At 62.8% G+C, this 22,834-nt stretch overlaps 5 protein-coding genes across 5 annotated transcripts; 3 read left to right on the top strand and 2 right to left on the bottom strand.

The window, feature by feature from the left end:
• Nucleotides 1-130: 130 nt before the first annotated feature.
• Nucleotides 131-3,753, top strand: CHLRE_06g267550v5 (uncharacterized protein). The gene is made up of 8 exons (XM_001696201.2): nt 131-550; nt 990-1,155; nt 1,410-1,577; nt 1,830-2,014; nt 2,258-2,350; nt 2,496-2,552; nt 2,763-2,848; nt 3,081-3,753. Exons 1-8 carry the CDS (start codon nt 428-430, stop codon nt 3,259-3,261), a joined length of 1,059 nt encoding a protein of 352 aa, XP_001696253.1. The 5' UTR covers nt 131-427; the 3' UTR covers nt 3,262-3,753.
• A 47-nt stretch (nt 3,754-3,800) lies between these two features.
• CHLRE_06g267500v5 (uncharacterized protein) lies at nt 3,801-5,835 on the top strand. Its single transcript, XM_001696202.2, has 3 exons — nt 3,801-3,970; nt 4,094-4,251; nt 4,942-5,835. Exons 2-3 carry the CDS (start codon nt 4,145-4,147, stop codon nt 5,345-5,347), a joined length of 513 nt encoding a protein of 170 aa, XP_001696254.2. The 5' UTR covers nt 3,801-3,970; nt 4,094-4,144; the 3' UTR covers nt 5,348-5,835.
• A 213-nt stretch (nt 5,836-6,048) lies between these two features.
• On the bottom strand, nt 6,049-10,510 carry CHLRE_06g267450v5 (uncharacterized protein). The gene is made up of 4 exons (XM_043062881.1): nt 10,442-10,510; nt 8,190-8,936; nt 7,912-8,005; nt 6,049-6,996 (listed from the first exon to the last, which is right to left on the bottom strand). Exons 2-3 carry the CDS (start codon nt 8,844-8,846, stop codon nt 7,943-7,945), a joined length of 720 nt encoding a protein of 239 aa, XP_042923588.1. The 5' UTR covers nt 8,847-8,936; nt 10,442-10,510; the 3' UTR covers nt 6,049-6,996; nt 7,912-7,942.
• CHLRE_06g267476v5 (uncharacterized protein) lies at nt 6,741-8,805 on the top strand. Its single transcript, XM_043062882.1, has 2 exons — nt 6,741-7,045; nt 7,529-8,805. The coding sequence occupies exons 1-2, from the start codon at nt 6,931-6,933 to the stop codon at nt 7,735-7,737; spliced, it is 324 nt and encodes a 107-aa protein (XP_042923587.1). The 5' UTR covers nt 6,741-6,930; the 3' UTR covers nt 7,738-8,805.
• Nucleotides 10,511-11,431: 921 nt separating the features above from the next.
• CHLRE_06g267400v5 (uncharacterized protein) lies at nt 11,432-22,240 on the bottom strand. Its single transcript, XM_043062880.1, has 11 exons — nt 21,621-22,240; nt 21,236-21,402; nt 21,052-21,076; nt 20,784-20,885; nt 19,383-20,608; nt 19,230-19,275; nt 19,043-19,110; nt 18,746-18,874; nt 18,338-18,407; nt 18,104-18,231; nt 11,432-17,917 (listed from the first exon to the last, which is right to left on the bottom strand). Exons 1-11 carry the CDS (start codon nt 21,655-21,657, stop codon nt 14,207-14,209), a joined length of 5,709 nt encoding a protein of 1,902 aa, XP_042923586.1. The 5' UTR covers nt 21,658-22,240; the 3' UTR covers nt 11,432-14,206.
• Between the last annotated feature and the right edge of the window lie 594 nt (nt 22,241-22,834).

The raw sequence follows: 22,834 nt of genomic DNA, 5'->3' as shown, positions 1-22,834 counted from the left end.
GAATCCAAACTGAGCCCAGAACATGACATGCGGTTGCTCCGGGATGTGAGATGTGGGAGCTCAGGTCCACAGCCCCATGCAGCGCTTTGCTTGGTCGCTTGGATAATCTGCCTGTCAGACCAAATCGTATTGTAATTGCACAGTACCTTTCTGGTCAGCTGCACTGCATTGCTTTGTGACTAGTGAAGCTTCGACAGCTCACTGCGGACATTCCAAAATTGCTGTAACTCGACATTGATTTAACTACAGTATGCTGTTATATCCATAGCGCAAGAGAGCTTGCGGCTTGCCTCCCCTCCATGCTCTTGTAGTCTGAGCCTATCCAGCTGCCTCGTCGCCGTTTGCAAAGTTTTATTACTGAGACACAAGTAGCAGGGGCCGAGCAGGCAGCTGCCTGCGAGGCCGGTGAACCACGCGGTGAGGCGACATGGCTGACCTCTTTGGAGCCCGGCCAGAGCCGAACCTTTGCTGGCAAGACCGGGAAATCCGGTTTGACTGCAACGCAAATGACATCAACCTGCGGCAAGGGGAGGAGCTTATCACGCTCATGGTGCGTTGACGGGTTGAGGGTGGATAGCCGGTGACGGCGGAGGGTTTGGCCATGGGGTTTCACACGCTCTGTGTGCGGTCGGTTTTCCCCGCTGCAGTCAGTACGCGGTGCATCGGGGGGCCCAGGCCTTGGTTTATCAGTGTCGCTCTGGCCAAGTGTCTAGACTTGCTAAAATTGCAAAGACACGATGTCGCCAAATGGCGTGAATGCGTGATGCACCTACCGGTAGTTGCCATGCGTGGATGCGGGTTATGGGCGCGCACATTCCCACAACCAAGGCTTTGCGCACATGCCTCACGGTTGGCCCCGTTCTACTTCCCCGGTCTCGTCCTACCGTCACCGCCACCTTCACCATGTCCCACCACCACCGCCACCTCTCAACAAAACCATCGTTTAAAGCAACCTTCCGTGGCACAACCCAAACTGACACAATCTGCAGGACTCCGTGGAGGACACCAAGGGCAACAACGGCGACCTTGGCGAACTCCGTGTGAGCAATTTACGGCTGTGCTGGGTCAACAAAAAGAACCGGCGCACCAACATTTGCATCGGCCACAACTGCATCACCACGGTCAACGTGCGGGCGGCCACCTCGCGCATCAAGGGTGAGCAGCCGGAGCAAGGGTGGCGGGTGGGCGGGGTTGGGGTTCATGGGTCAAGCGCGGGGCTGGACTTGAAGTTGTGGTGTGTTTTGAGCCCCCAGCTGTATGGGGCCTCGGCGTCGTCCCCCACATCTTCGCGTCGCCTCACCTGCAAGGCGGACAACGCGTTGCCAGTCTGGGACCAAATCCTTGCGCGCGGGCCCCACCCACCAACACCCCTGACACCACCCCCACCCTCCCTCTCTTGTGCCCCCCAGGCTCCACGCAGTCCCTGTACGTGCTGACCAAGTATCACAACCAGCGCTTCGAGTTCATCTTCACCGCCACCGCCTCCGAGTCCGCCACCGACTCGCTGTTCGCTAGCATGCAGGGCGTGTTCCGGGCCTATGACTCCAGCAGGCTGTACCGCGACCTCAAGCTGAGAGGTGTGTGTTGATAAACACAAGGAAAACAAAGCGCAAAGATAGTGTGTGTTTTGGGGGGCAGGGGGTATGGCAGACAAGACTTACGCTGGAGTCATACGGTATAAAAGCGCGGGCGTGGGTGCCGCACTGCAGTCCCATTCACCTCGTCAGCAGTACGTATGTCAGGCTTCGGTGCTGCATCATGAAGCCCCGGCGCCGCCTCTGAACCCCACCATCTCAAGGCAGCACCTCCCGACAACTCACTCCCCGCAGGCGCGCTGATCATGGACCGCGAGCTGCGGCTGCTGCCCCTGGAGCAGACCTACAGCCGCGTGAACGGCGTGTGGAACCTGTCGGCGGAGCAGGGCAACCTGGGCACCTTCTTCATCTCCAACGTGCGGGTGGTGTGGTACGCCAACCTGGCGGAGAACTTCAATGTGTCAATTCCCTACCTGCAGGTGCGGGCAGGGTGGTGAGTGGGGGGAGGGGGAGGGGGAGGGACGGCTGGTGGCGGAGGTGGCTCGGGGCAACGGGGCCGGCGCCGTTATGTCACGTGGCGTGGCGGGCGGGCATGGGGAAAGGGGGTGGGTGCTCAAGCGCCGGGCCTCACCCGGCCATCCTGCCCTGCCCTTGGCCTTGATCTCCTTAGTCAACCTGTTCAACTTGCAAAGTCTCCGGCATGCATGTTGCCTGTAACGCAGATCCGCTCCGTCAAGGTGCGCGAAAGCAAATTTGGCCAGGCGCTGGTGATTGAGACCAGTCCTGCTAGTGGCGGCTACGTCCTGGGCTTCAAGGTGCGTGCAACAAACAAGAAGATGGAAGCGAAGGGATGTGTTTGTATGGTAAAGTAATACGACTGCCATGTTGCACACTCGCCTAGCTCACCGCCACAATCACCACCACCTCTTCCCCACCTTTCCTTCCCTCCCGCTGCTGCAGGTGGACCCCAAGGAGACACTGGACTACGTCTTCAAGGAGATCAGCAGCCTGTGGCAGGTGCAGCGATGTATGCGGGTGAAGGGTTTTGACTTGTTTCCCGGCCATGTGCTCCCTAACGCTCTTCCCCGAGATGCCCCCACCCTCCCGACCTCCTGATGACGATGGGAACTTGTTGTTGGGTTCAAGCACATAACCTCGCCCCCTGCCGCCCTGTGCGTGTGTATATGTGTGTGTGTGTGTGTGTGTGTTTGTTTGTGTGTACGGCAGGTATACGCCGCCAACCCGGTGTTCGGAGTGGAGTACCGGCCCGACGCCTCGGGGCTGGCGGGCGCGGCGTCAGGCATCCTGCCCTCGTGAGTGCCGGGGCCGCATGCCGCAGTGTCCTGCCGCGCGTGGTGGCGCGACAGCGGTCTTGAGCCCCTTGACATCCCGTAGTGTACCCGGTAGAGCACGAGGGACTCTCCATGCTCGCAGCCTCCTCCCGCCATCTCGTCTCTCCCCACCTTCCACCTCCGATCCCAACCCTTGCTCCCCTCCCACTCCCCCTCCTCCTCCCAACAACCACCAACCACCAAACACACACAGTGAGCAGGACGTGGAGATTGTGGAGCCGGCGGACCGCGGCGACGCGCTGGCGCAGTACTACGCCGACGGCGCGGGCGGCAAGGGCGCCGACCGCGACCCCACGTACTGCGCAGAGCTGGGGCTGGCGGTGGAGGGGCTCAAGGAGGGGCTCACGGTGGAGCAGCTGTGGAGCGTGCTGTGATGTGGAGGAAGGCGGGAGGGGCGCTGGGGGGTGGCGTGAGGTGCTGGGTTGGGGAGTTGCTGGAGAGGGGCAAGGATAGGGAGTTGGGAGGAGGGGGGAGGAGGGGACGTGCGCCAGCCCGTCCGTCAAGCGCGAGAGTCGGGCGCAGAGACTGCGCGGCATGTGGTCTTATCGCCTAAGCATAGTGTAAATGATGCAACGGGTCGTCGCGGGCTGCGGGCCGGGGGCGGACTCAGTTGGAAGGCGCGCGTGCGTGTATGGTCATGGCTGCATGGGGCGCAAACGGTTGCGCGGATCCGGATATGTAGGGAAAGGCGACGGTGTTCCTGCACACATGGTCCCTTCAGCGATGTGGAGTGGTGAGGTGTACTCGGATGCCTGCGGACTCCATTGTGGAGCGGGCATGGCGGGGGCCGGGGCGGGGAGCGGGCGGCAGACAGCTGGTGATGCGTGTGCCATCACGAGAGCCCTGATGCAAAAGCCCGAGGCTCGCACACTGCCGCAGTTTGTTTAGTTGCACTGCTAGTTCCCTAACCAGACTGCACGTTGACGGTCCGCTTACTTGCGCCCTTTGCTACGAAGTGCTCCTCCCGCCCACGAGCAACAAAGAAGCGCGCACAGTAGATCGTTGAGGGGCGCTTGACGCGCCGTTAAGAAAATGTCCATTTTTAGCTACAATGGAGCAGCCATCGTGGCGATGGCGGGCAAGGTGCGACGGAGCCCTGGATGGAGAGCATGCCGAGAGGCCCGCGAGCGGGGAGTTGCTGGAGTGGCCAGCAGCATTTAAGCTTTGGGTAACATATGCTTACACTACATTGTCATCAAATTGCAGGAATGCGTCGCTATCGGTTCAGATCTTCGGTTTGGTGTGCAGCTGCAAACAATGACCTGCGACACTCCAAAGGTCTACAAGATTCACGATAAGCTGTACTTAGGACTATCAGGCCTGCAGACGGATGCCACCACGCTGCACCAGAAGCTCCAATTCCGGTGAGTTTAGCAGCGCTGTGCATACAGCGTGGCGCATGCGTGAAGAATTATTAGGCTTGCAGAGGCCATCGGTTTGGGGGCCGGGCGGGCGGAAGGGGCAGAGGAGGGGCGGGGGGGGGGTAAAGCCAGGCGTGGTTGGGGTGGGGTTGCCTGTGGGGCGGGTTACAGCGTGTCGTGTGAGGCGGGATAATAACAGATGCTACGCTATGGGGCCAATTGTTCGGAGGACTGAAGCAACATCTCAGAGCTCGCAGCGCACACGTACGAGGGGTGGGGACTGGTTACATCGCGCCGGCAGGCCTGTGGGAGTCAATGGGGGTCCCGCACGGGGGTCCCGGTATGGGAAGGTTAGTATGCTTGGGGAGCCGTACGCGCACCGCAATGATGAGCAAAGGTTGCGGCATGAGCAGGCTAGGCAGCAACCGCGGCATGAGCAGGCTAGGCAGGAACCGCAGTGATGGGAACTGGCGGGCTGGTGGTGCAGCCTGAGCATGCCAACCGGCGAGTCAGGGGGGCGTTGCTTGATGGGTGCTCGGCTGACGGCGGAGGCACCCTGGGTTGCGCAACGATCCCCCGACCGCCCTGACCGCAACGTCGCCGCGCCAAGCTCCCTTTCTTTCCCCAACAACCACCCTCTCCTCCCTCCCTCCCTCCCTCCCTGCCCCCTCCCTTCCTTCCCTCCGCCCTCAGGCACAACCTGTACAAGCTGCGGGAGGAGCGCGACATGAAGCCCTCCACCTTCGGCCACATGCTCTCCAACGCCCTGTACGAGCGCCGCTTCGGGCCCTACTTCGCCGCCCCCGTCGTGGCGGGCCTGGAGCCAGATGGCACGCCGTACCTTTGCGGCATGGACACAATCGGCGCCATCGAGTCCGCAAAGGACTTCATGATCACGGGCACCTCGCCCGAGTCGCTATACGGCATGTGCGAGAGCATGTGGCGGCCCGACATGGAGCCCGATGAGCTGTTCGAGACGGTGGCGCAGTGCCTCATGAGCGGCTGCGACCGCGACGCGCTGGCGGGCTGGGGTGCGGTGGTGCACGTGATCACCAAGGACAAGGTGGTCAGCCGCACGCTCAAGACGCGTATGGACTGATGGGCTAGTGGACCAAGGGCAGGGCTCGCGTGTGGGGAGTGGGGGGCGCGTGGATTAGGGGCGGGAAGCAGGGGCGTGGTGGCGCGGGGGAGGAGCCAGGAGGAGGGAAGGACTTGGAGGAGCGTGTGGTGTCACGGTGCAATGAGGGGACGGCAAGAAGGCGGGAAGAAGAACGAGGCTAGGGTATGGGAGTTGTGATGACGTGTTCTGGTAGGAAGGGACAGAAGCATGGGTTGCGTGTGTACGGGTGCAATTATGCTGTTGTGGCGAGGTCACGTGATGGGTGTGGTCACGCTCGCGAATGCCGTGGAACAAGGCCGGTCGGAAGCCAATTACAGTGGCACGACGCATGCATCACATACAAAGGACAGGATGGTGTGGTGGACAGCACAGCGTGTGGCCACGTGCGCGAGCGCTTTGCTGGGGTGTTGCATGCAACCAAGTGCCCGAAATCACATCGCCCGTACGGGCTGTAAACTAGGGTAATGGTGGTGAGCCTCATGCACCCAGGGTAGGGGACATACCGTTTCACACGGTTTCACAACTACCGTAAGGCACAGGCATGGATTACGCCTCACAATTACGCCCTGTGGCTGGTAATACTGGGCGTGGGACGCAGGGACAGCACTCAGGCGGAGGCAGCTGGCAGCAGGTGAAGGCAGCAACAATGCAGCCGTTGGGATGCGTCAGTAACGGTATGCAGGGAGTCCATGTCTGGACTCGACCGGATTTGCCATGATGCATGGGCTACAAGCCAAGCGCGCAAGGGGCAAGCCACGAGGGCGAGGGCCGGACACCCGTGCTTCGGGACTTCACCAACCTGCCTTGACACGATCCCATCCCACACCCGTGCTTCGGCGGTCTGGGAATGAGCCCAAGAGTGAGCTGCACACTGCGGTGCTACCCCCTGTCGCACCGCATTCATGCTGCAGGGAACGCACGGAGAGGATCAGGAAAGGTTAGGGCTTGTAGAGTCCTGGGGCCTGGGCTGCGGGATGAACGGCCTGGCGCCGCTTAGGAAGGGCCGCATGGGCCATGTTACGGGATGTGACGACCCACTTGCGAAATGGATTCGGCCAGTCTTCTAGCGGCGTAATGCTGTAACGATTTGGCACGCACCTGGGGAAGTAGGGGTCCGGGCACACAAGGCCCAAGGCCCAAGGCTGTTGCGCGGTTTGTCGCCCGGAGACAGTATCCTGGCTGGGTCCCTGTGTGGCTTAACCAGCAATCAGTAGGACATCTGGCCCCACGAAGTCTGGAGGGACGCCCGACTCGAGCTCCCACCCTGACCTGATGCCCCCCACCCTTGCCACCTCCACGGGCTTGCACGGGATCACAGCCCGAGGGCGTGCAACATTACATAAAGTGCCACTCCCGGCACTCCGGCCAAGCGCTTCTCATTTGCGGTATGCCTTCGCCCACCATGTTGCCAGTTCACTTCCAGCTAGTGCACTCAAATGCCTTGGCTTTCAACACTCAGCTTTGATGCCACCATACCACCATATCAGACCCGCGCTCGCCACCAAGCCCAAAACCATTGCCACCACTGTAAACACCAGTTATGTCATGCTTTGTAAACTCGTATGAAGGCTCGCAGCACGCACGCGGGGCCGCCCGTGCGCACCTCTTCTCCTCTCCTCAAGCGCTGTCTGCGGAGTGGGAGTGGGAGGCGCGGCGGCGGGAGCCTGGGCAGGATCGGTGGGAACAGCGGCGGACATTTGGCTTCTGAAGATGCCCGCCTCTGCTTCCAGCGATCCCGCCCAGACTCCCGCCGCCGCGCCTCCCGCCGACGCTCCCGCCCAGGTTTCCAGCGCGCTGCCCCCCTTGCCCGCCGCGCAGCCCCTTATGCAGGGGTATGCAAAAAAACCGCTCTCATCGCAGCGGTTTTTGCCGGCCTCGCGGCGACGCACTGTGGCGCCATGGCCAGCGCCCTAGTGCTGACCACCGGCACCTGCCGTCAGCCGTGGTGCGAGGCGCCTTGGGGTTCTCCTGGCCTTCTGCATATTGCGCGTCAATGTGTGGACGCTGACAAGCTGTTGGGAGGCGTCGCGAAGAGGTACTGTTGGTGGACAGGCACAGGCGGCTGTCCTGTAGGCAGTTGTAGACGTCTGGCACAGCTGAGCCCAGGGGCCAGTACCGTGCATGCCCGCTCCCGCCCACGCCAACCGGTGGCTGCTCCAGGCGAGGCCGGCCACCGTCGCCGGCTCGGCCACATCATCACCGTATCACTGTCGCCGTGCACGGTGGTGGTGATGGTTGCGGATGCCCAGCTGCAGCGCCGCCGCCACGTGTCGTATCAGCACGTGAAGAGTGCGCCGGCGGTGGTGGTGGCGCGGTGGCAATGTTTGGATACCGTATGTGGGGTGGGGGTGGAGCACACGCAGCAGTAGTGTGGAATGAATGGTGGGGCAGGGCGCAACCGCATGGGAGTGCGCTAGTGAGCCGCTGGTTCTCAATGCATGCATGCCGCGGCGCTGCTTAGAACATCATGCGTCCATTTGCCCAGCCGGACAACCTATGACCCCGTCCGTACGTATGTCCCAAGTAACGGTCTGGGGACGGACCTGTTGTGGACATGACGACCCGCGGCGGCAGTCAGGGTTGCAGGCGTGTGTAGACAGGCTCTTGTTTCTCAGCAGCGGCCAGAACACCGCGCGCCTGGGGCCTGTGCGTGGGAAGATGCTGGGGGCGGCAGCAGGTGAGTGAAGGGCGGGGTGGAAACGTGCTAGTGTAATAGTGGAGCACACCAGTCGTCACAGCAGGCACGCAGACACGCATGCATGGGCGGGCATTGCACCAGCCGGTGCCACTTCTGGACTTCGGCGGCATGATAACAACTCGCGTGACCCTGCCGCTCGTCTTTATTTTCAACTGGGGGTAGCCAGCGAGCGCGCGTGCGAGCGAGCGAGCGAGCGAGCGTGCGTGCGTGCGTGAGCGTGAGCGTGAGCGTGAGCGTGAGCGTGAGCGTGAGCGTGAGCGTGAGCGTGAGCGTGAGCGTGAGCGTGAGCGTGAGCGTGAGCGTGAGCGTGAGCGTGAGCGTGAGCGTGAGCGTGAGCGTGAGCGTGAGCGTGAGCGTGAGCGTGAGCGTGAGCGTGAGCGTGAGCGTGAGCGTGAGCGTGAGCGTGAGCGTGAGCGTGAGCGTGAGCGTGAGCGTGAGCGTGAGCGTGAGCGTGAGCGTGAGCGTGAGCGTGAGCGTGAGCGTGAGCGTGAGCGTGAGCGTGAGCGTGAGCGTGAGCGTGAGCGTGAGCGTGAGCGTGAGCGTGAGCGTGAGCGTGAGCGTGAGCGTGAGCGTGAGCGTGAGCGTGAGCGTGAGCGTGAGCGTGAGCGTGTGCGTGAGCGTGAGCGTGAGCGTGTGCGTGAGCGTGAGCGTGTGCGTGTGCGTGTGCGTGTGCGTGTGCGTGTGCGTGTGCGGCGTTGGCGCCCACGGCAACAGCAACAATAATGGGTGGTGGCGCCAGCGGCAGCAGCAGTAGCCAGGGTTCCAGCGGCACCCTCTCATGGGGTTCCCAACTTGGATCTCACGCTTGTTGAGATCACACCTATAGATGCCGCTGCCGCCGCCGCCGCGCCCTCTGGTGGCGGCGGTATGCTGGAGGTTGATGTCGCGTTCTTGGAGGGGCGCCTGAAGGGCCGCCACGCCCGCCTGATGGCGGTGGCGGGCATCAGCCACCACTTTGACGGCGGCATGGTGACCGGCTTCGCCACCATTGCCTCCCAGGAGGTGATCGCCTTCACTGTGGCGGCTATGGACTCGTAAGCAGGTGCGCGCGGGAAAGTGCGGGGCAGTGCGAAAGCGGCAGCACCAGCGGCGTTGGCACCCGCACCATCGGCATCGCACGCACCTGCTTAAGAGTCGATTTCCGCCACAGTGAAGGCGACAACCTCCTGGGAGGCAATGGTGGCGAAGCCGGTGACCATGCATGCCGTCAAAGTGGTGATTGATGCCCGCTACCGCCATCAGGCGGGCGTGGCGGCCCTAACTTCAGGCGCCCCTCTAAAAACGTGACAGCAACCTCCGCCGCGCCCTCTTGTGGCGGCGGTATGCTGGAGGTTGATGTTGCGTTCCTAGTGGGGCGCCTGAAGGCCGCCGCTGTGGCTGTGGTGGCGGCGGACAGTTGCCACCATAAGGATGGGTTTGTGCGTTGCACCTGCTTGTTGGACACGTTGCGTGTGGTGCGGAACAAAACAGAAAGAGGGAGAGGGGAAAGAGGGCAAGGGAAAGAGCGAGAGGGAGAGGGAAGGGGTGTGTCGATATGTGCGTGCCTTGCTGGTGTCTATGAATAAACGCGTGCATACCGCCATACGATACACCGGAAAGGAATGGACACTATCCCAAAGAACTAGCGAGGAGGGTGTGTATGTATGTGCGGGCGGGGTGGGGCGATGCGCTCCGGGCTGCGCTTCATCCGGGCTGAGATCTGCCTTTCTGAAACACATACGCAAACCTACATATGCATACACATCGATTTCTCTTCCCACCGCCAATCCTCGAGAACAAGCATGGCCCTTACGTGGGGCAATCCACACAAGCAGCCCACCGGCCCTAGTCAACGCATACACGCTCATTCAAAGGCGCTGAAGACGTCACAATGGCCCTGAACCAACAGCGACTGCTCCACACAAGCACATGCACTCCCACCCCTCCCACCTTCATGGTATCTTTTTGGCGAGGGCTCGGGTGCTGACGCGCGCCGGCCACAGCTAGCACCGGGGCCGTGCCACCTCCCAGTGGGGGGTCGAGGTGGATGGGGCGACCCAGTGATGAGCGAGGGCGGCCGGATTACGTGCGGGCAGTTGGGAAAGGAAGGGAGGGAAGGGCATGCAGGTGACCCGAAGGAGGGGTGGCGGCAGACAAGGGCGGGCGGTTCCATTCCTGGTGTGGCACGGCGGGCCACCCAAATCACCAAACGGTGCCATACATGCAGTGTTTTGATCGGGGGCCCGGCAGTGCAGTCGCTGACCCACATGCCAGAAGCCTCGCACGTCCACACGAGCACTATCGCGCTACATGCAGGGTAACACGAGAGCCCGGCATAGTCCGCACAGCGGGGGCTAGCTAGCTAGCCAACTGGCTGTGATCAATGGCAGACTCACTCTGATGACCTTGATACTGTTCTTGCTGCCAGCAAAAGGTCCGTCTGTGCAAGGCGAGGAAGGGCCGCGGGAAGTAAGGCGGGAAGTTAAGGACTTGTGGGGATACCGTAAGATACACACACACACACATTTTGTTGTTTTCTTTTCAACACACACACACACACACACACACACACACACACACACACACACCTTCATCGCATCTAGCTCTCAGCCGTTGGGACCGGCAGCAAGCACACATGCACTACAATGCGATTGGCTGTTTGCTGCGCAGCAGTATGCGTGGGGGCCTGCTAGCCCTGCACGGGCCGAGACATTGTCAGCCCGCTGCGTGCCACGCCACACGCCCGGCTCCGCGTGCGCCAGGACGCAGCCAGCAACGCGCCTGACCCACTGCCCGCTTCGCAGCCCTCGTGTCAGCGCTCTTACCCATCAGTTGCGGCTTGCTTGGGGGCAATGCGGGTCCAGCGGGCCAGCGTGGCGGCCGGAGGCGAAGGCTGCTGGGCTCCGAATTCTGCTAGCGCTCGTGAGGTGGCCCTGTTACTGGTGTAACAGCCGGGAAAGCGGGACCTGGCGATAAAGGAGAAGTCACGCAGCGTGACCGCTCGATTAAGGAGGAGTCCATGGAGCGGGTGCTGGACTCCTCCTTCATCGCCAGGTCCCGCTAGCCCCGCAGAGACGTTCTGACGCAGGCAGTGCGGTGGAAGCAGGAAGCGGCGAAGGCCTAGCAGGAGCACCCAAACGGCCGCGGCTGCTGCTGCCGGCGCTGCGCCGCCGCCGCTCGCGGTGCCGCTGCAAGGGCCTTGCGTGCGCGCGTCCGTCGCCCATTATGCATGTTCATGAGGTTGATAAGCAGCTCTGTCAAGGCCAGCAGCGCCGGCGAGGACTTATTTGAGAGGATTGCGATTGTAGCAGTCGTCCAGGACCCGTGGGTTCGTGGGTTCGCAAGATCGCGCGTCACTGGAAAGATTGGGGCTGCAAGCAGCGAAGCATTTCTCAGGTTTACAAAGTGTAGACATCTCCAAGCGGGCACTACTCCATGAGCGAGGCAATGGCGCAAGCAGGGCCAAGAAAGTACTGATGACCTCCTGATGACTTGTCCCCCTGCAATATCCGTGAGGGCTCCGACACAACATACTAGAGGGTTCATCGCCATCTTCAACTCGGCGCTGACAGCCACGCGCCCAGACGCCTGTGTGCTACCCCTCCACATGACCACACACGTCCAGCCACAAGTTTCACAGACTAACAAGTGTTTCCCGGTCACAAGTGTTTCCCCAGTCGCGGGAAAAGGGGCTGACCACAGAACGAAATCATGCGCATCTGCACGCATAAAACAACACATAACTGCTTTACTTACAATAATCAAACGAAAGAAAACGAAACGTCCCCTGCCCTTGAAGGCTCTCACGGTGAGACATAGTCCCACTTCGAGACTTTCCTCACCAATCCCCCCACGCCACTGGGCCGCGTAATGGCCCCAACGGATGCACAGCAACAACACAACCTAAGACGCAGTTGACATGAGCATACGTGCCAGTTTTGGTTGGGGTAGCTCTTATGCTCTCAAGTAAGGCCGAACCCACCTAAAGTTTGCAAAAAGAATCCATCCGCACACGCAGCCCTGACAGCCCCGGGTTTGCAAGACCCTAGTCGCTGGCTGAAGAACACACTCACAAGTTACTACCTGAAAGTGAGAGAGAAAAAAGGAAGGACACACCGACAAGAAAAGGTGGCTCTCCCTCGCAAGGGAAAAGTGGGCTGAGCCCACGCCACGTCCTCCGTCTGAGGCCGAAGGTTCCGATACTAGCCTCATCTCCCGGACATAGCCGGGGTCGGTTTGTACAGGCACCGCCCGCCATATGTGCCCAGTCGCGCCCAGCTATCAAGCACTAGTGCAGCAGGCAGCAGGCCAACCAGGCAGCAGGCCAACCAGACAGCAAGGTAAACCTCTCAACACCCTTGCCGCTGCAGCTGACCTCGCGAAAGTCAAGATGGAGTCCATGGCATGGACTCGCGAGGTCGCTTCTCGCTCCGGCCGACACACCAAAAAACACGCGAATATGCCACCACACCACACCATCCACACCTCCTTTACTTAAAAACATTCCCAAGACACAAAGGCCAGCCGCCCGCTTTGGTGCCCAAGCCGCGAGGCGTGTTGCTTGGCAAAGCCCAGCAGCCCCACTGCGCACAAGTGGCTTGGCCATTCAAAAACCGTATGTGAAAGAAAACCCAATTAATCCCTGTACATGCCGTTACAATCCCAAACAAGCTCCCCTACTGTACCCGCGGCGGTCGTGGGAGCATTGCGATGCCACGCATACGCACGGCAATGCCCCACCACTTAGGCCACCTGCCCCTGCCTAGCAAATATCAACCGAACACCAATCAGCAAGCGATGCTTGACAACGGCCCAGGCGAGAGCACGGGATCATGCTGCCGTTCGACGACATCCTATGCTGGCATCAATAGGTGGCCCTCCAAAGCCCCAACCACAACCATTCCATGCCCCGAAAACCGTATGGCCATCGTACTTTCTCTCAACCGCAGTCTTTACTTTGCGCAGTCCCGTGCTCAAATGCTTACTACGGCATACACGAGTACTTGCATCCGGATAGTTTGGCGGTTAGCAGCTTTTGTAGTCTGCCACCTGTCTATCATATAGATAGGACAAACCCAAGGCAAACAATGTGCCCGCTGCCAGCCAACACCTCCCGGCAACGGTCCTAGCGCCAGCACGGGGGGCTAACGTCAATCCTTATTCACCTGCCCCAGCATCCTTCTGCACGTGCGTTGGGCAACAGCACCTTATGCTCAAGTACCAAAGCCACCGCCACAGGGAAGCCCTGACTGGCGTACTACGTGCCCACCGCTCCTTGCGCGCTCAAGCAGCGTCTGCCCTTCTTCCTTGCCACGCAGGTTGTGCAGTGTGGCCGTGCCGGTCACAATAACCTATACCGTACATTGGCGTCGGCCCGCGTGTGTGCGTGTGTGCTTGACCGTCACCTGCTTCGCTGTGACCTGAGCATTGCAGCCCTGCGTGCGGCAGGGCCTTCAGCGAGCCCAAGTCATCGGCGGCAGCCCCGACGCCAACCAACAATGCTCCAGGCAAATGTGCAATCACAGTACCACCAAGCTGCATATTTCCTCCGAGTAGCGGTGATCCCGTGCGGTGATCCCAAATAAGAATGGTTTTTAGTAATGCAACTCATAGTCCAAGTGCACGTGCGGAATGAAGAAACAGTAGAAAGAAGCCCCAGCTTCGGGCAAAGTCCCGGCGCAAGGAAAGATCCGCAATGTACCCAACGCCAACCTGTACGAATGCCCTATGACAACCCCAGGTACAAGATTGGGCCCCATTTCAGCTGGGGTCCTCTACTTGGCACACGCAGACTTCCACGACTGCCACTCTCCATCCCTTAGAATGTCAAAAACTCAACAGACACCGCAAGGGTAACTGTTTGCAAGACGGCATGCGTGAATGTATGTCTCCTTTGAGGTGTGATATCGCTATCACCAGCTCATGGGCGCTCCTTGGAAGCCTCTCCATTTCTTGTCCGCCGCTCCCTTTCTTCAGTCGAGTTTCCCCCACCAACTCTTTGCTCACACCCCATACCCCTCACACTCCACTGCTGGCCTGAAGCGGTAAGGCGCCGCACGCATCCCAGTCACGAAACGTCAGGGGGAGATCACCGTGCCCTGCCCAGACCGAAAACGTGCCCCACTCTCCCTTACTCGTTCGCACACCGTGTCGCCCTGCCGTCACTCGCCGAGCACGCCGTCCGGCCCCGCAGGGCTCTCAGAAGCCTCATGCAGCGGCGCTAGTGGAATCGCCATCATCAAAGAAAACAAGGGGCTGCCGCCGGGCCCCTTTCCGTCCGCGGCCGAGCCCTGCCCGGCCCTGCCCACTAGGTTGATGCTGCTTCGGCGGCCCGCGCTAGGGGAGGCCGACAGCAGGCCGCCCACGGCGCTGCCGGCGCCCATGGCGTGGGCGGTGCGTGGCCTGCGTGCTGAGCCTGGAAGCCCAAATGCCGCCTGCATCGCGCCAGCCGCCATGCTGCGCTGCGCCAGCAGCATGTGCGTCGCAGCCGACGGCGACGCCGACGCGGGAGGCTGCTGCTGGCCATAGCTGAGGTGCTCCGCCTGCTGATGCTGCTGGTGCTGCAGGTGCGGCTGCTGGTGCGGCTGCTGCAGCGGTTGCAGGCGGCCCGCGGACGACGGCGACGAGACCTGGCCTGCTGCAGGCCCGGCGGGCAGCAGGTGGAAGGACTGCGGGCGGCTGCCGGACGCTGCAGCGGGCAAAGCCCAGGTCAGGGTTGCTCCGGTCAACGCACGTGGGCCACGCGCTCCGTCACTGCCGTGGCGGCCGAAGTTCGCCAGTCGCCACAGGGCTGCGGCCTCGTCCATGCTCCGCCGCCCCGGCGCAAAGTCGTCGTCATCGTCGGCGGCGGCGGCGCTGCTCATGCCCGCCGCCGTGAGCGACCGTCGCCGAGCGCCGGTCGTTAAGGAGCGGCGCAGCACCGGCGCCAGCTGCTGTTGCTGTCGCTGAAGCAGGAGCTGCTGTTGCTGTTGTTGCAGCAGCCGTTTGTCGTACTGCAGCTGCAGCTGGTCGTGCTGCAGCTGCTGTTGCTGCTGTTGCAGCTGCTGCTGCAGCTGCTGTTGCTGCTGCATCACCAGTTGCTGCTGGTATTGGATCTGCTGCTGCCACTGTTGCTGGTGGTGGTGCTGCAGCTGCTGCTGGTGTGACGGTGTGCTGGGGCCCATACCTACCTCGGCGACAGGCCCACTGCCACCACCGCCATCGGGAGCAGCCGCCACCAGCTGCAGTGTGCTCACCACGCCGCCGCTGCTACCAGTGCGCGGCGGAACAAACAGCGGCTGGTATGGCTGGGCTCCGGAATGCACGACCGGCGCAAGCGGGAAGGAAAGCGACGGCTCCTGCTCACGGCTGGTGTTGCTCTCGGCAGCCGGCGGCGGCTCGGCCGCAGCAGCATTGCACTCTAGCGACCGCAGAGCGTCCGCGACCAACCCGCCCATGCGACCCAAGGAGATGTCCAGCTGCCCCTCCTGCGGTGAGGAGCGCTGCGCCGGAACGCCGCTGTGCGCGTCCGCAGCCCCGGGCCCTGCAACGCCCATGCTGTGGAGCGCCGCCTGCGAGCTGCCCAGCGCCACGGCGTTGCTGGAGCAGATGCTGCTGGTGTCTGGACACGCCGACGGCGCGGCCGCGTCTCCGGCAGCCGCCGTTGAGCTGACGGGATCGGTGACGCCGGTGGCGGCATTGTGGCCGGGCAACGCAGCAGCGGCCGCATTGCAGCGGTCGCCGCCCAACGCCGTAGCGATGCCAGCCAAGACCGTGCCCATGCCCCCCATGCCCAGGCTAGCGACGGTCGATGGTTTAGACGCGCCAGCGGCACCACACGCGCCGCCGCTGAGGCTCGCACCCTCGCCGGCGTCGACACCCTCGCCGGCGCCACCCAACAAACCCTGCTGCGGCCGTGCGGCTTGCTGGAAGCCCGATGGCGCCACGACTGCCATTGCGCCTGTTGAAGTTGTAGCCGTCGGAGTGGTTGCGCCGACGGCTCTGGCCGTCGGGCTGGCCAGCATTATTGCACCCGCACTGCCGATGGCGTTTGCGCCCACAGAGGCGCTCAGCACCGAGGAAGAAACGGCGGGCAGGAGGTCGTTGGGCGGCGGCGGCGGCGGCAGCTGTGGCGGTACAGGCACCGGCACGGGCAGCGGGGCTAGAGGCAGCGGCGCCGCGGCCGGGTACGTGTAAACGTAGGTGTAGTACGGCACCGCCGTGCCCGGCTGCGCCTGCGGCACCTGCTGCGGCCTGTCGCCGCTAGCGATGTCCGTGCTGGCTGGCGCCGCACCAGGCATCTGCCATTGCTGCGACACCAGTTGTGGCTGCGGCACGGGCATGCCTGCCGGCGCCACAACCGCGGCAGCGATAGCCGCACCGGCACCAGTACCGCCAGTGGTAGGGCCAGCGGCTGCCGCGGGCGGCGGGACAGGCAGTGGCATCTCCACACTGGCGCGCGCCAGGCGGGAGCCGCTGGGGCCCCGTGCCAGAGGCGGGCTGGCCTGTTGGGGCACCGGACCGTACATGGATGGATACCGGTACGGCAGGCCGTAAGCCACATGCTGCTGCTGCTGCTGCTGCTGCTGCTGCTGCTGCTGCTGCTGCTGTTGTTGCAGGGCAGCCGCGGCCGTCGCTGCTGGCAGAGGTTGCAGCCCTGGCATGAGCGGCAGGGCCCCAGGCGGCACCGCGGTGTACTGCTGCAGGTGCTGCGGCGGCGAGGCGCTGACTGGCTGTAGCAGCCGCGCGGTGCCGTTGGCATTGTGGTGCGTCGGCGAGGCGCTGCCGGCCTCCGCCCACGAAATGGCGGTCTGCAGCGACGACGCCGCATCCTGGCTGCCCTCCTGAGCCGGCACCAGGTCCAAGCTCATGGTCCGGACAGCTGCAGCGTGGCTGGAAGCCGCACTCGCCACGCCAGCAGCAGCGGCCATCGCGGTGCCTGCTGCAACAACCATGGGCATTACCCCGGCGCCCGAGGACCCGGATGCGGCTGGCGCCCCGGCCGCAGCGGCAGCCGCGGCCGCAGCCATGGCCGCCTCCAGGTGACTCGCCGACTCCAGCATCCAGCCCGCTGGCGCCGTGGGTGCCATAGGCGCGGCCACGCCGCTGGCAGCTGACGGAATGGCGGCGGAGGGTAGCGTCGAAGAGGACGGTACGGCCAGCGCGCCGCCAGCGGCATACGTGCTTGGCAGCCCATGCATGCCGCCGAGCAGGTAAGCTGCCGAGTGGCCGCCGGCCGTGCCTCCCGTGGTGACGCTGGCTGCGCCAACAGCGGACACGTGCGCCGCGAACGCGGTGGCGGGCGTGTTGCCGCCGTTGATGCCGCCGCCGATGCCATTCATGCCGCAGACGCCAGCGGAGGCAGCGGACGCGCTGCCAACCGCGCTGCCGACGGCGTTACCGACCATGCCGCCGGCCGCGCCGCCGGCCGCGCCGCTGGGGCTGGCTTGCGGCAGTTGGTACGGCAGGCTGTGGGCCGGGCCCAGCACCATGCTGAAGCTGCCGGGGATGGGAAGCGTGTGCGCGGGCAGCGTGGGCAGCTGGTGGCTGTTGAGCCCGAGACCCAGGCCCGGGCCGTCCGGAAGCACCCCCTCGAAGACTGGGTGCGCTGCGTTGACGTTGCCGCTCCGCACGACCGGCGAAGGCGGCAGCATGGATGGCGGCACCGAGCCGAACGGGGGCAGCAGCACTGCGGGGCTGGCGTGGGCGGGGTAGCCGCCACCGTACGAGGCAGCCAGGGCGGAGCCGGCGGTGCAGGCGGCGGAGGCGGAGCCGACGGCGGCGGGGTGGCCGCCGGGCGCCGGGTGCTCGCCGCCGATGCGGCGGAGCGCCTTGGCGCGCGAGTGCGCCTCGCGGACCTGCGTCTCGATGCCAGCCAGCGCGACTGCCACCTCCTGTGGGCCGCGGCGGTGAGGTGCCGGGCGATGCGTGGGCGGGCAGAGGACGGGGTAAGCACAGGCGGCGCGATCTGGGTCGGGCTTTACTAGTTAGCAGTGGCAGAGAATCAACTGAAGGGCAGTCAAGCTGTGGCAGCGCAGCCGAGCATTGTGTGATGGCTAGTGATTGACACGGCGCCTTACTTTGAACGTGGGCCGCTGCTCGGGCTCGTGGCGGCAGCAGGCCTGGCCCAGGCGTGCCAGGGGCGGCGGCATGTTGGTCGGCCACTCGAGCTGCAGGCTCCCGGTCATCACGCCCACAGCCACTTGCGCTGTACAGACGAAAACGAGGGCAGAAAGTCTGTTAGTAATGGTAACGAGCAAAACCCGCCCAATAGAGTAACCGCGCCAGCGTGACACTCTCCCCGCCCAACTGACCCTCGTGGTGGCCCGCGAACGGCGCCTTGCCGGTGAACATCTGCCACAGCAGCACACCGAACGAGTACACCTGCGCGCGCAAGCAACAGGGTACCATGACATAGCTGCTTCAGGCGGCAAGACAGCGAAGGCGAGCGACCACTCCTCCGAAGGCGAGCGACCACTCCTCCGTACAGCGCGCAACAACTACTCGGTCCAACATTTCCACATGTTAAATGTAGAAGTGTAGAACTGCTTCCGCGGCCCGCAGCGCCTCGGCGCGGTCCCACACGCCGCCCCAGCTGTAGACACTGGCACTACGCTCTGTGCCATTGTCTACGCGCTGCAGCGGGTGCTCTTGCCACGCCACCCATACGATCCCCTGACCTCTTCTTCGCCTCTAGCACGCAAGAAAGGTCAAGAACTCACGTCCGAGCTCTTGCACAGCTTGTTGTCCAGGTATTCGCCCGCCATGTACGGCACTGTGCCCCAGTCGGCCGTAGGCACGAAGCCGTCATTCTGGCCGCACAGCAGGCGTGACAGGCCGAAGTCCGCGACCTGCAGTATGCAAACAAAAGAAGCAAATGCGGGGGTTGTGGTGAGGGTTGTAGATCAGAAGCAGACGGGGAAGCAGGCACTTCAAAGAGGGGCACTGCGGTGTCGCTGCATGCGGCAGTAAGGTCAGCTGCTGCAAAGTAACATCCAGGTGTGAACGAAAGTTCCCACCTTGGCCACGAAGCCGCGCGAGTCCACGCGGCTGCTCTTGAGCAGCACGTTGCCAGGCTTAAGGTCGCCTGGGGGAGGTAGAGAACCGGTAGTGACGGCGGACAGGGAGTGAGGAGAGCGTAGGTCAGAGCCAGGCGATGCGAGAAGCTATGGCAGAGAGAGAGAGTAACGCGGCCCGGCCTCTTACCGTGAATGATGTTGAGTGAGTGCAGGTGGCACATACCCAAGGCGACCTGTCAGGGAACATAGCACCGATGCGTTACAATCTATATGATGTTGAAGACCAAAAGCTGCACAACCCCATGGCTGCCGCTCGCCTCAACGCAGCGCAATGTCCCACCTCGCGCGCCGTTCGTAGCAGTGCCCGCAGCGCCCAAGTCCGCGAGCGGCCGTGCTGCGGCTGCGCCCTGAACACGCCCTTGCGGACGGCGGCGTGCAGCGTGCCCTCGTCGCACCACTCGCTCACGATCTGCACCACGTACTTGCCCGGCGCCGCGCCCAGCTGCTTCAGCACATCCACGCAGTCCACGGATGGGGTCTTGGAGCCGTGTGTGAGCCGGCTTGAGCTGCCATCAAAGCTATCCTCGCTGGACGACACACGAGACAAGTCAGCCGGGGTGTGCTGTGTCTGCTGGTGCTGGCCGCTCACAGGCGCCCTGTACTGTCCATGCAGCTGCGGCAGTGACTGCTGCTGTTGCGGCTGCTGCTGCTGCTGTGAATGCTGGGGGTGCGTGTAAGCCGCCAGCTGCGGTAAGGGCGAGGCCGAGCTCAACGGCATGGCTGCTGTACCACCGGTGCCGTTGTGCCGGCTGTGCTCGGCCGCGCCCAACATGCCGTCTGTGTGCCCGCCGGCGCCCCCGCACTCCAATGGCGGCGGCGTGGCGGGCGCATCCGGCGAAGACGACCGCGCCTCCTGCTTGTGGCGGTGGTGCGTGACCGAGGGGTCAACGGGCACCTGCTGCGCCACAGCGTGCTGTGCAAGCGCCGCATGCGTGGCGATGGACGCAGGGCCGGCCGCGTAGCTGCCGGACGCCGCCATCGGAAACAGCTGCGAGGAGGCGAATGGCGAGGCGCTGCTGCCCGCGTAGGCCGCGACGGCGGCGTGCGCCGCCGCCACCGCCATCGCTGCGGTGTGCACGGACACGACGGAGCTGAGACGGCTGCCGGTGGCGAAGCCGCCGGTGCTGCAGTCCGCCATGCCGCCGGCGCTGCTGCGGCCGCCGCAGGCGTCCTTGCTGCCGTTGCTGGCAGCGGGCTCGTCCGAGACATCGTTCTGCGGCCGCTGCGTGAGGCAGCGGTCCTCGCCGCACACGCTGTGCGCCGGCGCGGCCGCGTGCGGCTGCACGGCCCGGTAGCGGGTCTGCTGCAGCAGCTGGCGGTGGTCGGGCGCGCCGCTGGGCACTGACACGGAGGCAGAGGCGGAGGCGGGGGCTGTGCCGGGCGGCAGCGGCGAGGGCGACGCCAGGGTGCGCACGTCCATGCCGGCCAGGGGCTTACGGTGCCGATCGAAGTTGTCGTTGAGTGCGGCCATGCCGTACTCAAAGGTTTGCACCAGGTAGGGGTGCGCTGTACGTGCAGGGAAAGTGCATACGGTATAGGTTGCTAAGCACGATTTCTGTACACCCTTCATCCCTTGACAGTGAACATGAGTAGCCACACAACGTGGTCCCGGTGCTTGGGCATGCAGGAACCCGCCGCGCAACTCGCGCAGTCCAGTGAGACGGTGGGCCCGGCATCTCACCGAGCATCTTGGCCAGCAGGGCCTCCATGTACGCCGCAGGCACGTCCACAGCATCGGTTACAAGCCACTTGACAGCGACCGTGCAGCCGGATCGCCATGTAGCTGCGAGGAGGCGATACAAACGCAAAACAAAACACACGTTCACGTCACCCGCATGCAACATGAGGGCTAAGCAGTTGGAGGGGGCGCCTCATACACTGAATGAGCAGGGTACGGTACCACAGAAGGCTGTTGCAAGTACGTGGCGCCACAGCCCAACAACACCCACCTCGTAGCACGGCACCCTGTGCGCCCTGCAGTACGCATTGCACACGAAAGGGATGCAGCCGTAAGCGCCAGCGGGCAGCATGGAGTCTTGGCACACCGACTCCCAAATCCACCCAAGCCACCGCGGGCCGCATCAGGCACAAACTGCCATATCTCCCTCCCGTAACCGGATATGAGCGCCGCACCTGTCCAACCCAGACGTGGTCTGACACCGCAGCCAGCAGATCTTCAAAGCTGGACAGCTTCACCGTGAGCGTTGGCAACTGCTGCGGAAAGCCCATGTCCGAGTGCATGGGCTGCCGCTCAGCTCCCGACATAGAGAGCCGTGCGTCGCTCATGAGCGTGAAGGTGCCTGCATGCGCATACGTTGGTGCTCATGAGGTCATTGGCGATTCTCTCTCTCACAATGTTCCTTGGGCAAAACCTTCCCCGTGCGTGTAACTTGGCACGACATACGCGTGTCGTGTGTGACGCGACAGGGTTGGGAACTCGTCCAAACCCCAGACAGACATCCCAGCTCCGCTGGGCCCGTGAAATACGTTCCTTTCAATGGTGTGTAATTGCGCGTACCTGACTGGCTGTTCACAGGCATGGAAAGTTGGTCCATGGCAATGCTGCTTGGCCCCCAAACGAGAGAGCGGCTAAACGAATTCTGGCCCGAGAGCATGGAAAGCGCTGCAAGCTCTGGTCGCGCACTGTTCAGGCTGGGAAGAAGGCTTGCGCCTGTCCGCCCTGCGGCGGTGCCCCCCATAAGCGAAAGGCGGGGAGGCGCTGCTGGTGTCACATCAAGCGCCGCGCCGGTAACGGGGGCAGAAGTGTCGACCAACAGCGTCAGCGTCGCATCGTTAGCGAAGCATCGATGCCTTGGCGCTGCATCCAGCTGCAGCGCGTCCTTTCCAGATTTAACATGGCTATATTCTGAGGCGGCCGCGACCGGAGTTTGGCGCTCGGTCGCTCCATGCGACGAGTTGTCGTGGTTCTGTGGTCCAGGCGACACCCCGAAGCATCCTAGGCACCTCCACATCTGCTATTTAATTGTGTACCTGCCCTGTGCATTGACGACGAGTTCTTGAGCTGCCAAGGAGAGGAAAACGAGCGGACTAGAATGTATCTATTCGGATACTTGTTATAGGCTGCGGCCGAGAGTTCGTTGCAGTCCAGTCGGCTTGTAAATGTGTGTCCTTTTTGTTGAACATAGTGAGGGGTGTGGTTGCGGACGGTTTGCTGACCTCGGCTGCCCGCCGGGCCGCGACTGATGGCCAGGATGCACCCTTCAGCTCACAAACGCAGCCCCACAGTGGGACTCTATTATAAGCACGTATGTAACATCTTCATGTGACACATCAGAAATGAGGACCGGGGGGTAATGGGAGGAACGAGAGAACTCCGTTCGCTTTTGACTGGCTTGCTGCTTTGAGGCTGTATGTGACATTTATAGATATGAAATCATAATATAATATTATTCATACTCCCGGGATGGGAGAAAGACGGCGTGTGCGAGCCGCAACGTCACATTTCGCCGCAGCATTGCGCCGGCGGCACTCGACCGTTGTTAACTCGTTTTCCTGGATGAAGCACACGGTTATGGGCAACGGAAAACTCAGACGTGGTTGTCGAGGGTGCGAAGAAAAGAAGGCGCTGGCAGGGGGGGGGTAGAAAGCTCAATTTCTTACCCCATGCTCAAAATTACAGAGCTTTAGGAGAGCATTATGCACGTACTTTTAGTTTTTTAAGGGGGTGTCTGGTGAGGAAGTTCTGGGCCGCCAAAGTTGGGGGGTCGGTCC

The sequence above is a fragment of the Chlamydomonas reinhardtii genome, chromosome 6 (genome assembly GCF_000002595.2).
Source record: "Chlamydomonas reinhardtii strain CC-503 cw92 mt+ chromosome 6, whole genome shotgun sequence".
NCBI lineage: Eukaryota > Viridiplantae > Chlorophyta > Chlorophyceae > Chlamydomonadales > Chlamydomonadaceae > Chlamydomonas > Chlamydomonas reinhardtii.
Note: the sequence above shows the minus strand (reverse complement) of the source record. Positions and strands in the feature narration are given on the sequence as shown.

Bases quoted from the DNA above. Each gene is read 5' to 3' on its own strand.
- CHLRE_06g267450v5 (XM_043062881.1), bottom strand. From the start codon at position 8,846: ATGAGAGGGTGCCGCTGGAACCCTGGCTACTGCTGCTGCCGCTGGCGC. The intron at 8,006-8,189 runs GCGAGTTGTTAT...CACAGGCCCCAG, and splicing joins AAGACGAGCGGCAGGGTCAC to GCGCGCGGTGTTCTGGCCGC.
- CHLRE_06g267400v5 (XM_043062880.1), bottom strand. From the start codon at position 21,657: ATGGACCAACTTTCCATGCCTGTGAACAGCCAGTCAG. The intron at 18,408-18,745 runs GTGAGTTCTTGA...TTGCGCGCGCAG, and splicing joins AGCTGTGCAAGAGCTCGGAC to GTGTACTCGTTCGGTGTGCT. The intron at 18,232-18,337 runs GTCAGTTGGGCG...TCGTCTGTACAG, and splicing joins GTTCGCGGGCCACCACGAGG to CGCAAGTGGCTGTGGGCGTG.
- CHLRE_06g267550v5 (XM_001696201.2), top strand. From the start codon at position 428: ATGGCTGACCTCTTTGGAGCCCGGCCAGAGCCGAACCTTTGCTGGCAA. The intron at 1,578-1,829 runs GTGTGTGTTGAT...CACTCCCCGCAG, and splicing joins CCGCGACCTCAAGCTGAGAG to GCGCGCTGATCATGGACCGC. The intron at 2,849-3,080 runs GTGAGTGCCGGG...AAACACACACAG, and splicing joins GCGTCAGGCATCCTGCCCTC to TGAGCAGGACGTGGAGATTG.
- CHLRE_06g267476v5 (XM_043062882.1), top strand. From the start codon at position 6,931: ATGAAGGCTCGCAGCACGCACGCGGGGCCGCCCGTGCGCACCTCTTCT. The intron at 7,046-7,528 runs GTGGGAACAGCG...TGGCTGCTCCAG, and splicing joins CGGGAGCCTGGGCAGGATCG to GCGAGGCCGGCCACCGTCGC.
- CHLRE_06g267500v5 (XM_001696202.2), top strand. From the start codon at position 4,145: ATGACCTGCGACACTCCAAAGGTCTACAAGATTCACGATAAGCTGTAC. The intron at 4,252-4,941 runs GTGAGTTTAGCA...CTCCGCCCTCAG, and splicing joins CACCAGAAGCTCCAATTCCG to GCACAACCTGTACAAGCTGC.